Genomic DNA, 12,577 nt, shown 5'->3' on the forward strand with positions numbered 1-12,577 from the left:
CCACGTGCCTCCGTGCACTGGAACAGCTTCTAGGCCGCCTCCCTCAGCCTCGTCTGGAGTCGGGGAGTCTCGGGACAGTGAGTGTACAGTGCACACAGTGTGTTTAACACAGCCGTCACATACATACACCCACCCACAGCTGCCCGGTGCCAGCCAGCCACCCACAGGCCTGTACCAGCCAGCCAGCCACAGGCCCTGCCTGTACCAGCCAGCCAGCCACAGGCCCTGGGCCTGTACCAGCTAGCCACCCACCACACAGGGTGCCAGCCACCCACCCACCAAAGGGTGCCAGCCAGCCACCCACCAAAGGGTGCCAGCCAGCCACCTACCACAGGGTGAACGTTAACATGTTCAGTAACAGATTTGTGTCGAAAATTGTGTTTAATGTGCAAAACTTTAAATGTTCAAAATATCGGCTGATACCGATATGCAATGGCCAAAATATCAGTATCGGCAATGAAAAACCGATATCGGTCGATCCCTAACATGGATGTGGGGAAGCACTTTGGTACATTTAAGCACTTTAATGTTTTTTTTTTCTTCACTGAGCACTGATCTACACAGATTAAGTGGAGTCTGGATTATTTATGTACATTTTATTGTTATACTTCAGACAAATGTTTATTTTGGTATGAATATTGATCTTATGCTCATATTGCACAAGTATAGTATATTAGAGTTGATCATTGATTTTTGTTTATACTGAACAAGTACCACTTTATTAGATACATCTTGCTAATACCGGGTTGGACCTCCTTTTTCCTTCAGAACTGCCTACATTCTTCATGGCATAGATTCAACAAGGTGTTGGAAACGTTCCTCAGAAATTTTGGTCCATAGTGACATGATAGCATCACACAGTTGCTGCAGATTTGTCGACTGCAGGCCCATGATGCAAATGTCCCGTTCACATCCCAAAGGTGCTCTATTGGATGAGATGTAGTGACTGTGGAGGCCATTGGAGTACAGTGACCACATTCTCATGTTCAAGAAACCAGTGGTGAGATGATTGGAGCTTTGTGACATGGTGCATTATCCTGCTGGAAGGAGCCATCAGAAGATGGGTACACTGTAGTCATAAAGGGATGGACATGGTCAGCAACAATACTCAGGTAGGCCGTGGCGTTTAACCAATGCCCAATTGGTACTAAGGGGCCCAAATTGTGCCATGAAATCACCCCCCACACCAGTACACCACCACCAGCCTGTACTGTTGATACAAGGCAGGATGGATCCATGCTTTCATGTTATTTACGCCAAATTCTGACCCTACCATCTGAATGACGTAACTGAAATCAAAACTCATCAGACCAGGCAACATTTTTCCAGTCTTCTATTGTCCAATTTTGGTGAGTCTGTGACAATTGTAGTCTCAGTTTCCTGTTCTTTGCTGATAGAAGTGGCACCAGGTTTGGTTTTTTGATGCTGGAGCCCATCTGCTTCAAGGTCTGATGTGTTGTGCATTCAGAGATGGTATTCTGCATTCCTTGGTTGTGACGAGTGTTTTTTTGAGTTACTGTTGCCTTTCTATCATCTTGAACCAGTCTGCCCATTCTCCTCTGACATCAACAAGGCATTTTCCTTTACACAACTGCAGCTCACTGGATATTTCCACCTTCCCTTTTAGATTGTAAGCTCTAACGAGCAGGGCCCTCTGATTCCTTTTGTTCCAAATTGTATTGTAACTGTAATGTCTGCCTTCATTTTGTTAAAGCGGAGTTCCAGCCACAGAATCGTTTTTTTTTTAAATAGCTCCCAAACAGTGACCCACCGCCCTTTATGTATCAGCTAATCCGGTTTTATACAGTTAAATAACATTTAGGCAATCATAAAATCTTACTTTATATAATGTTTGCAGAGCGCTGCCATCTTTGCCTGGGTCACCCGAGTCCGCAGTGGGGAAATGTCTGCCCTACTTCCTGCTTCTAGAGGGAGGAGGCCGGTGAATCCAGCGCGAAATCTCGCACATACCCAGTACCATGCGATCGGCATAGTATGTGTTTCCATAGGGACGGCAGCGTCCGTGCTGGGCTCCGCCTAACATCGTGTAATTTCCTGTTTGGAAATAACGCGATGAGAGGAGCGGCCGGCCGCCTACGTCACTGCCCACTGCATCCTGGGAGCGACGAGTAAGAGCTCCCAGGACGCATTACGGGACAGGAAGTGACGACGCGGCCGAGGAAGGAGGAAGTGGAAGGAAAGGTGAGTATATTATCTTATGAAAAAGGGTAAGTAAAAAAAAAAAAAAAACGGGAATATCCAATTCTTGTACCAGTGACAATAAGGAAGCGGATGCCATAAAATCTAAAGTAACGATTTTGTGGCCGGAACTCCGCTTTAAGCGCTGCGCAAACTGTTGGTGCTATATAAATCCTGTATAATAATATAATAATAATAATAATTTCCAATTTTTGGACCATTCTCTGTAATCCCGAGAGATGGTTGTGTGTGAAAATCCCAGTAGATCAGCAGTTTTAGAAATACTCAGACCGGCCCATCTGGCACCAACAACCATTCCATGTTCAAAGTTCCTTAAATCCCCTTTCTTCCGCATTCTGATGCTCAGGTTGACCTTCAGCATGTCATCTTCACCACGTCTAGATGCCTAAATGCATTTAGTTGCTGCCATGTGGTTGGCTAATTAGCATTTTGTGTTACTAAGCAATTGAACAGGTGTACCTAATAAAGTGGCCGGTGAGTGTATATCTGTATTCAGAGATTTCTTTGTACAAGTTTAGCATTTAGAGGGGCACGCGCACCTTTTTGTACATTTTCAATTGTAATTCTTGCCTTGGTGAGAAACGCGGAAGTGTTGCTTTGCAACACAAATAACTGACTTATTTAACCACTTTACCACCGGAGGATACGTCCAGGCCACTTTTTGCGATTCGGCACTGTGGGACTTTAACTGACAATTGCGCGGTCATGCAGCGCCGTACCCAAACGAACTTTACGCCCTTTTTTTCCCACAAACAGAGCTTTCTTTTGGTGGTATTTGATCACCTGTGCAACTTTTACTTTTTGCGCTATAAACAAAAAAATAGCGAAAATTTTGAAAAAATAACAATATTTTTCACATTTTTTTATATGAAATTCCCCCCCAAAAGAATGTAAAAATCAAATTTTTTTATCATTTTTGGCCAATTTGTTTTCTGCTACATATTTTTGGTAAAAAAAATCGCAATAAGCATATTTTGATTGGTTTGCGCAAAAGTTATTGCGTTTACTAACTAAGGGAGAGATTTCTGTAATTTTTTGTGTTTTTTTTTAACGAGTAATGGCGGCGATCTGCGATTTTTCTTGTGGGACTGCGACATTGCGGCGGACAGATCGGACCACTGACTGACATTTTTTACACTTTTGGGGGTACCAGTGACATTACTACAGTAATCAGTACTATAAATATGCACTGTTACTGTAAAAATGACACTGGCAGGGAAGGGGTTAATTTTATTGGAGAGGGAGGGGTTAATGTATGCCTGGTGCTTACTGACATGTGTGGGGGGAGGTGACTGAGTGACACAGGGACAGATCGCATGTTCAGCTATGCTGAACCCTGCAATCTGACCCTGCCTTTCACTTAGGAGATCCGCCCGCTCTGTTTACACAAGCGGGCGGATCTCCACACTCGATTCCCCGACGATCGGGGAAGAGCAGCGGGAGCGAGCCTCCGGCGGCGTGCGCGCGCCGCCCACATGGGGAGGAGTTCAGCGACGTAGGTCTACGTCGCTGGAGGATAACGAGCGGTCGTTATGTGGTTAAAAAAAAAAAATAGAAATTTTAATTTAATTTAAAATTTAAATTCTAAAATGTAAATTTTAAATTGAATTAAAAAAATTTCTTAGAAAGAAACAGGGTAGACATGACGTTTAGGGTGAAGGTCCACTTCAATGTGCAGGCTGTGAGAGCTTGCGCTCTCCTTCTGTATACTCTGTGATAGATATATAGATATAGGCGCCCAACAGGGATACAACCGGATTTCAATGGGCAGATCAGAGCAGAATTTTTGTTCACTGATTCTGCACTCGGAGAATTGTTTCTAAGCTATGTAGTTAATATCCAGTAGCGTTTTCTGTATACGTTTATAAAGAAAATGGTCTGCATATTTTTCCTATTCTGCAAGGCTCTACTATAGAGCTATACCGCCAGTGCTGAATGGGCATTGTGCCCGCACTGTACATGTCACTTAGATTGTCATGTTATGTTTCGGTCAAGGCTGCAGCTTGGCAGTTCAAAAGCCCATCTGCATAAGCACTGAAAGCATAATACCACCGAAACTAAAGATAGGGATGTGCAAATCAGGGTAACAATAGACTGAAATGTGCTTTTATTTATAACATGCAAATTGTCTACGGGAAAATATTGCTATTTCATGCTTTGTTTTTCTCTCATAATTCTAATAAAAGCTCGCAATGTGAAAGCAAGCTTTAAACAATGTGAAAAGAGGCAAAAACATTATGTCCTTAAATGAAAAAATAATATGCAGATAAAAGACATTATTGAGCCCATAGGTGTGTGCAGCCTATTGCATTAGGGCAGGGGTGTCAAACCCAATTTCATCAAAGGGCCGCATAAGCAGTATGATTGCCCTCAAAGGGCCAGTTGTATCTAGGGTCCGCTACATACAGAGTGCAGAGTCCAGGAGTGCATTAGGTACAGAGTGCAGGGTTTAGGGGTACATTATGCACAGTGTGCAATCCAACCCGCCCAAAGCTTTCTTGCATCTCTCTCTCCTACCTGGCCTGGCTCTAGTACCTACCTGTGTATGCAGCTTTGCCTCGCCTTTCAAATAAGTAATTTTCTCTCTCAGCTTCTGGAGATCCATCCCTGCCATTGGTGTGTGCAGGGTCTGTTACTTCCGGAAGCTGCTGTGTTTGCAAGTGAGAGCGGAGGGCCAGAGCTGGAGGTGGTAGAATGGAGTTTCACCATGTTCTGGCTGCATAACTGGGTGCGAGGGCCACTTGATAAGCCTTGGAGGGCCAGATTCGGCCCACGGGCCTTGTGTTTGACATGTGTGTTCTAGAGCAGTGGTCCTCAACCCTGGCCTACAGGGCCCACTAACAGGCCAGATTTTAGGTATTACCTTGGGGAGATGCAGACTAGAGTACTGCAATCACTGAGCAGCAAATGATATCACCTGGGATGGATTTCAGTTATCTTGAAAATCTGGCCTGTTAGTGGGCCCTGTAGGCCAGGGTTGAGGACCACTGTTCTAGAGAGTAACATTTGTGCCCTTTCTTCTTTTCAAAATAGCTCAAGCTCTGTCAGATAGGATGGAGAGCGTCTGTGAACAGCAATTTTCAAGTCTTGCCACAGATTCTCAATTGAATTTAGGTCTGGACTTTGACTGGGCCATTCTAACACATGAATATGCTTTGATCTAAACCATCCCATTGTAGCTCTGGCTGTATGCTTAGGGGTCCTTGTCCTGCTGGAAGGTGAACCTTACAATGTTTTGGGTTGTAACATGACAAAATGTGGAAAATTTCAAGGGGTGTGAATACTTTTTCAAGGCACTGTACATGAAGAGCAATTATGTTTCTGATTGATTAAAGTTTTTTTTTTTTTTTTTTTTACCTACTTACTTTTTTTTAAACGAAAAATTATACCTGTTCCAGCTTCCCTACCTGCTTGATTGTTCCTGTTCAGTAACTCCAAAAATATCGACACTACACTAGACGCAGACATTTTTAGACAGCGAACAGCAACAACAGCCTCTGTATTTGTCTCAGCACAGGTGTTCTTTAAAGTGACCTTGTCATGAAATAAAAGTGTACTTGTACAAGTAAAGGAATACCTTACCTTTCACACTGTTGGTACTGCCAGAATGCTTCTCCGTTCAGTGTAAATCTTCATCTGAAGGTTGCTGGAAAACCAACACTTCCGGGAGTGTCGATCTCCTGTATCTCCAGCAGCTCCAACTGGTTCCTCCTGCTGAACTTGTTACAGGAACTAGCAATGACCTGGAGGTCAGGAGGAGGAACCAGTAAAGGGAATTGAAACTGGAAAATTGACACTTCTGGGTCCCAATAACTCTCCTTGGTTCCTCCTGCTGATCCCATTACAGGAGTTAGCAATGACATGGAGGTCAGCAGGAGGACCCAATGAGGGAAATTTAAACTGGGAAATTTACATTTCTTGGTCCCCACAACTTTCATTGGTTCCTCCTGCTGACCTCCAGGTCATTGCTAGCAGCTGTAATGAGGTTAGCAGGAGGAACCAATGAGAGCTGTTGGGACCCAGCTCATTGGTTCCTCCTGTTGACATCCAGGTCATTGCTAGCTCCTGTAATGAGGTCAGCAGGAGGAACTAATGAGAGCTGTGTGGACCAAGAAGTGTCAATTTCCTAGTGCACACCTTAAACCCAACTCAACTCTACCTTTTTTTTTCAGCAGACAGCACAATGACATGATACGGGGTATGGTAGGCCACACCATGGAGGACAGCAAAGAGGACATTGGGATTGTGAGGACCTAACGTTCAGTTACACCACAGGTGTCAAACACAAGGCCCACGGGCCGAATGCGCCCCCCCAGGCCATTTCATGTGGCCCTTGCACCTCTCCTGCAGCTGCGGCACTACCCCCCAGCAGAGAGGAGGGCAGAACTCCTGCAGATCCTGCACCACCTGCAACACCACCTTGCCTTTGCCTCCCCTGGTATCAGCAATCTCTGGAAGCTGACCCTAGCCCTCTGGTTCTCCTCCAGACCCTGCACATCTTCCCAGATCCACCGACATCTTCTTCCTGGCAGCAGCACAAGGTAAGGGGGTGCACTGTGATGTAAAGAAGGGTGGGTGACTCTTGACTTTTGATGGTGGGGGGGGTTTTGAAATCCCGTGTAAGGGGGTGTGGGGTGCTCTTGTCATCTAATCCTACAGATAAAACCGGCCCTTTGAGGGCAACCATAATGCTGATGCGGCCCGCAATAAAATTAGGTTTGACACCCCTGAGTTACACAATGATTAGCAGAATGATGTCAGAGGTTGGTGGAGCAACTATGGGCTCTATGGTTGACCAGAAACATTTGTTGGAAGAGAAGTGAACAACTGTGCAGGGAGGTTTGTTATATGGTTACATACTGTACATAGTTGTTTTGGCTGAAAAAAGGCACATCTAGTTCAACCCAAATCATCTGAGCGTACAAGACATGCTACAAATAGAATACTGACTTGCCTCTAAAGGTGATTGATACTTCTTTATATGAATAATAATGATAATATAATTAGACTTCAGCATTTTACCTTTCGTCGCAGTTTACTGCATTTTGTTCTTGTACATTCTTCTCGACCAATTCTTGACTTAGTTTTCCAGGATTATCTGCCCCAACATAGTTTGGTTTGTGGTTGTCGTCACCAACAAGAGTCCCAGAGTTAGGATTATTTGGGCTTTCCGTTGGGTTAGCTGTTGGATTCTCTATCTTGTGATCGCTCTCACTATTGTGTACATCGGTTGCCCTCGGGTTTAAACTCTTTGTTTTTGTTATTGCTCTCTTGGCCACCATCACAGATGGAACCACTATCATTTCATTGGATTCGTCATCTAATAGGTCACTTGCTGATTGTGACATCATGGCGGATGGCACGCCTTTGCTTTTCTCTTTCTTGGATTTGGTTTTCTTGTTGGATCTAGGCATTGTTCCCATGTGGCTGTACATGTCACTAGACCGTGCATAGGAAGGACTCCGGGGCATGGCGGTGAGGTCATCCTGAGTCGTCTCCAAAGTGTTGTTCAAGCTGACATTGCTGCTCAGATTTGTATCTTGGGATTCTCGTCTACGGAAAGCCCGTGGAAGGTTACTTAGGCTTCCAAACACACTTAATTTAAATAGTTCTGTAAATGACAAAACAATAGCTGGGTTATAGAGGTAGCTTACAAATGTTTTCTACATTAGCTTTAGAAAAACATCACCATGTACACAAGCCCAGGTCACCCTAGACCAAGGGTCTCCAAACTGCGGCCAGAGGGCCAGATGTGGCCCTTTGCTAGCCTTTTTTCTGGCCCTTGGGGCACTATTCCTCCTACTGACACTAATAATGGGGCACTAATTCTTCCACTGATACCAATGATGGGATATTATTTCTCCTACTAAAAGGGGCACTGCTCCTTTCTCCTATTGACCACCAGCCCTGGGGCCATATTTATTCTCTCTGATACCGAGCCCGGAACATTTACTGCCCCTGCGGGCCCTCCTAAAGTCTGAAGGATAATAAACTGGCCCTTTGTTTGAAAACTTTGGAGACCCCTGCCCTAGACCATTGATGGCGAACCTTGGCACCCCAGATGTTTTGGAACTACATTTCCCATGATGATCATGCGCTCTGCAGTGTAGTGGAGCATCATGGGAAATGTAGTTCCAAAACATCTGGGTTGCCAAGGTTCGACATCACTGCCCTAGACCCACCCCAGCCTGTGACTGGACAGTGAAAAAGAAAGCAGCAAAGTAATGAGCTAATTTCTCTCTGCTTTCTCTTCCTATCAGCATGACTCTTGTCAGCACATGAACCAATTGGTTTCTTGTACTGCTTCTTCCCCTCACCCTCCAGCTCTACTGCAAGAGACTAATACCAAGTCATATTCAAATACTTACACTGATGTATTAATAATTACAGAGCTGCATAATGCAAAATGCCTTTAAAATCTATGAAGAATTCAGCCCAGGAGAAGAATAAGTTTCCAGTATTATAATCCAATTTACTAATAAAAATTACTACCACAAAATAATATCAAAAATTGACACTTCATCGCAATGATGTATTTCATGGCTGAAACATTTCTTTCGCATTTTGCAAGAGGCTAGGAGTGAATAGTGATTATCATCCTGTAACCGAACCGCGACCCACACTGTGTTGTCAAGTTATAGAGAAGTCATATTAGGCATGATATCACAGTTACACCGGCATATGGGTAGGAAGACGCCCCGGAAGACGTCTATTCTGACGAAATGTGTAGAGCGGAGCCACACTATGTGATCTCATTACATAGTTACATAGTTACATAGTTAGTGAGGTTGAAAAAAGACATCAGTCCATCCAGTTCAACCTATGATGCGTGTGTGTGTTTGCTATTAACCGTACATTGTATACCCCTGTATGTTGTGGTCTTTAAGGTGTCCATCTAATAGTTTTTTGAAACTATCAATGCTCCCTGCTGATACGACTGCTTGTGGAAGAGAATTCCACATCCTTACCGCTCTTACAGTGAAGAACCCCTTACGCACTTTAAGGTTAAACCGCGTTTCCTCAAGTTTTAGTGAGTGGCCACGTGTCTTATTGTATCTCCTCTCTCTGAATAGTTTGTTCCTTATGCTACCGGAAGTGTCCCCAGCTCGAGAATTGGCTGTTTTTTTAATCATATACAGTGATGTTACTATTTATCATTGATATGAGTGAAATATACATTTATGCATTGGGTTTTATGTGGAGCGGTGGTCTCCTTCTTCTTTCTTTTAGCATGATGGTCCTGTAATTGCAGACTTAATGACCATTTTCCTGGTGGTGCTGGATGCTTTCTTGGAAACAGCCTGTGTTCTGTCCTGGTGATACTTCTTTCTGGCTGATCTCCTGAGTATAGCTTGTGACTTACCCATATACCGGTGTAACTGTGACATCATGTCTAATATGACTTTTCTATAACGTGACAGTCATATTTCTCTGGTAAACCTCTGCTGTGTTTTCCTGGTGGTGGTGACCTTGGTGAATGGGATAGTTGTGAAGAATACTCATGAGGAACTGATTTGTTTTGTTTCACAAGTTTTTTTATTTTTCTGTTTCACGTATGATTTTATGTGATATAAGTGACAATATAAGCGTGGCCCATTTGGTAGACTAAGGCCCCACCATATATCAGTATTACGTCAAAGACCCCCCTTTACTTCAGGGTCCCCATCTGAGCCCCCATACATTAGTGTCTCTATAAGGCAGAAGAGTCCCCTTACATCAGAGCTCCCCATATATCAGTGCCCCATCAGATCCCCCCTAAATAATGGTCCCTCTTACCTTTCTTAAAGCGGTAGTAAACCCCACTTGGTCATCTTTTCCAACAGGTAAGCCTATAATAAGGCTTACCTATAGGTAAAGTGAATATCTCCTAAACCTGCACCATTTAGGAGATATTCACCTTGGATGCAGCCAGTTACATCACCAGCGCATGCGCTCTGAGGGTCTGGCATACCTTCAGAGCTTTGCGTCGGAACCGAGAGCTCCCGCGCTCAAGTCATAAAATGTGCTGAGAGATTACTTGACAAATTTTTGTACAAATTTTATTTAAAAAATCTACTAGTGTTGGGGGTAGGGAAGACTGTGTATATCAGCTGTTGGGGGGGGGGGTAGGGAAGACCGTGTATATCTGCTGCTGGGTGGGGGGGGGGAGAAGGGAAGACTGTGTATATCAGCTGTTGGGGGGGGGGGAGAGAAGGGAAGACTTTGTATATCAGCTGTTGGGGGGGGGGGAGACTGTGTATATCAGCTTTTGGGGGGGGGGGAGAAGGGAAGACTGTGTATATCAGCTGTTGGGGGGGGGGGGAGAGAAGGGAAGACTGTGTATATCAGCTGTTGGGGGGGGGGGAGAAGGGAAGACTGTGTATATCAGCTGTTGGGGGGGGGAGAGAAGGGAAGGCTGTGTATATCAGCTGTTGGGGGGGGGGGAGGAAGACTGTGTATATCAGCTGTTGGGGGGTGGGGGAGGAAAGACTGTGTATATCAGCTGTTGGGGGGGGAGAAGGGAAGACTGTGTATAAGCTGTTGGGGGGGGGGGAGGGAAGACTGTGTATATCAGCTGTTGGGGGGGGGGGGGGAGGGAAGACTGTGTATATCAGCTGTTGGGGGGGGAGAAGGGAAGACTGTGTATATCAGCTGTGGGGGGGGGGGGGGAAGGGAAGACTGTGTATATCAGCTGTTGGGGGGGGGGGAGAAGGGAAGACTGTGTATATCAGCTGTTGGGGGGGGAGAAGGGAAGACTGTGTATATCGGCTGTTGGAGGGGGGGGGGAGGGAAGACTGTGTATATCAGCTGTTGGGGGGGGGGGAGAAGGGAAGACTGTGTATATCAGCTGTTGGGGGGGGAGAAGGGAAGACTGTGTATAAGAAGTTGGGGGGGGGGAAGTGAAGACTGTGTATATCAGCTGTTGGGGGGGGAGAAGGGAAGACTGTGTATAAGAAGTTGGGGGGGGGGAAGTGAAGACTGTGTATATCAGCTGTTGGGGGGGGGGGAGAAGGGAAGACTGTGTATAAGAAGTTGGGGGGGGGGGGAAGTGAAGACTGTGTATATCAGCTGTTGGGGGGGGGGGGGAGTGAAGACTGCGTGCATCAGCTGTGAGCTGGGTGAAATCTTGTAGCAGGTCACAGTTTGGGGACCTCTGCTTTAAATAAAACAACTTACAATATGAATATATTAACATAACCTATGATCAATCCACTTCCATGTTTTATTAATAGATAATATATGACCCTAGTTGTATATTTTCATAAAAGCTAAAACCTATAAAGCAATGTACACAGTGTTCTTCAAAGTGCCGTTAATTATACTGGTATTGAAGAAAACCATGAGGAATAACATAGTATGCTTCCTTTTTACAGACAGCGCATGCATGTGTGCATGTCAACCCCTGTGGCCAGGCCTCTCATCTACTGTCATTCTCAATGACAATATCTGCCCATCTATAGGCAGACTTAGGTCCCTAAAGAAGACGTGCGGGAAAACACAAAGAAAAGGACAGTTCCACGTGCGGAACTGCAAAATGAATCTTTCATAAGCTTCCTGCCTTAAAAGGGTTTTGGTCACCTGAGACTTCGGCCACTATAAAAAGATGTTTATCTCCTTGTGATGACGGAACCACAAAGTCTGGTATGGGCCGCTGAGGATAGGGGAATATATTGCAACATAAAAATCTCTATTCATCTGTAATACACAGATATCATGTCTGACTTGAGCATTCATGTGCACATTCACCTTTAAGGCAGTCTAAAGCTGGCCATACACTAGAAGAATTTAATTTGACATTTTTCATTCTAAGAACAATAAGTTTGATTTTGTAATGGTTAGTGGCATCAAATAAAAAAGGTTTGTTTTCGACGGCAGAGAGATGAAAAAATTAGAAGAAGCAGGACGGAAAATTTTTGAACGAATGAACTTCTAACAGTGAATGCAGTTTTCGTTCAGGAAATGAGATTCATTTCAAAATCCAATGTTCACAGCAAACAAAATATTATTTTTACACTGCAACCTATAAATCATTGCACCCTGTGCACAGTGCACTCCTGAACCCTGCGCCCTGTGCAAACTGCACTCCTGAACCATGCACTGTGTAAAGTGCACTTATGGAACCTACTTCCTGTGCATAATGCCCCGTGAGCCCTGCACCCTGTGCATAGTGCACTTGTACCCCTGCACCCTATGAATAGCACTCTCCTTAACCCTGCACCCTGTGAATAGTGCACTTTTACCACTGTACCCTATGAATAGCACTCTCCTTAACCCTGCACCCTGTGAATAGTGCACTTTTACCACTGTACCCTATGCATAGCACTCTCCTTAACCCTGCACCCTGTGAATAGTGCACTTTTACCACTGCACCCTATGC

The 12,577-nt window shown here is 44.8% G+C and overlaps 1 protein-coding gene across 1 annotated transcript in view; it reads right to left on the bottom strand.

The window, feature by feature from the left end:
- The window catches only part of SH2D3C (SH2 domain containing 3C), a 124,544-nt gene that overhangs the window by 84,702 nt on the left and 27,265 nt on the right, over window positions 1-12,577 (bottom strand). The window contains exon 2 of the mRNA XM_082263933.1: window positions 7,243-7,831. Coding sequence (XP_082120059.1) covers window positions 7,243-7,831 — 589 coding nt within the window. The remainder of the gene's footprint in view (window positions 1-7,242; window positions 7,832-12,577) is intronic.

This window comes from Pelophylax lessonae, assembly GCF_965119305.1.
Source record: "Pelophylax lessonae genome assembly, chromosome: 7".
NCBI classification, from domain to species: domain Eukaryota; kingdom Metazoa; phylum Chordata; class Amphibia; order Anura; family Ranidae; genus Pelophylax; species Pelophylax lessonae.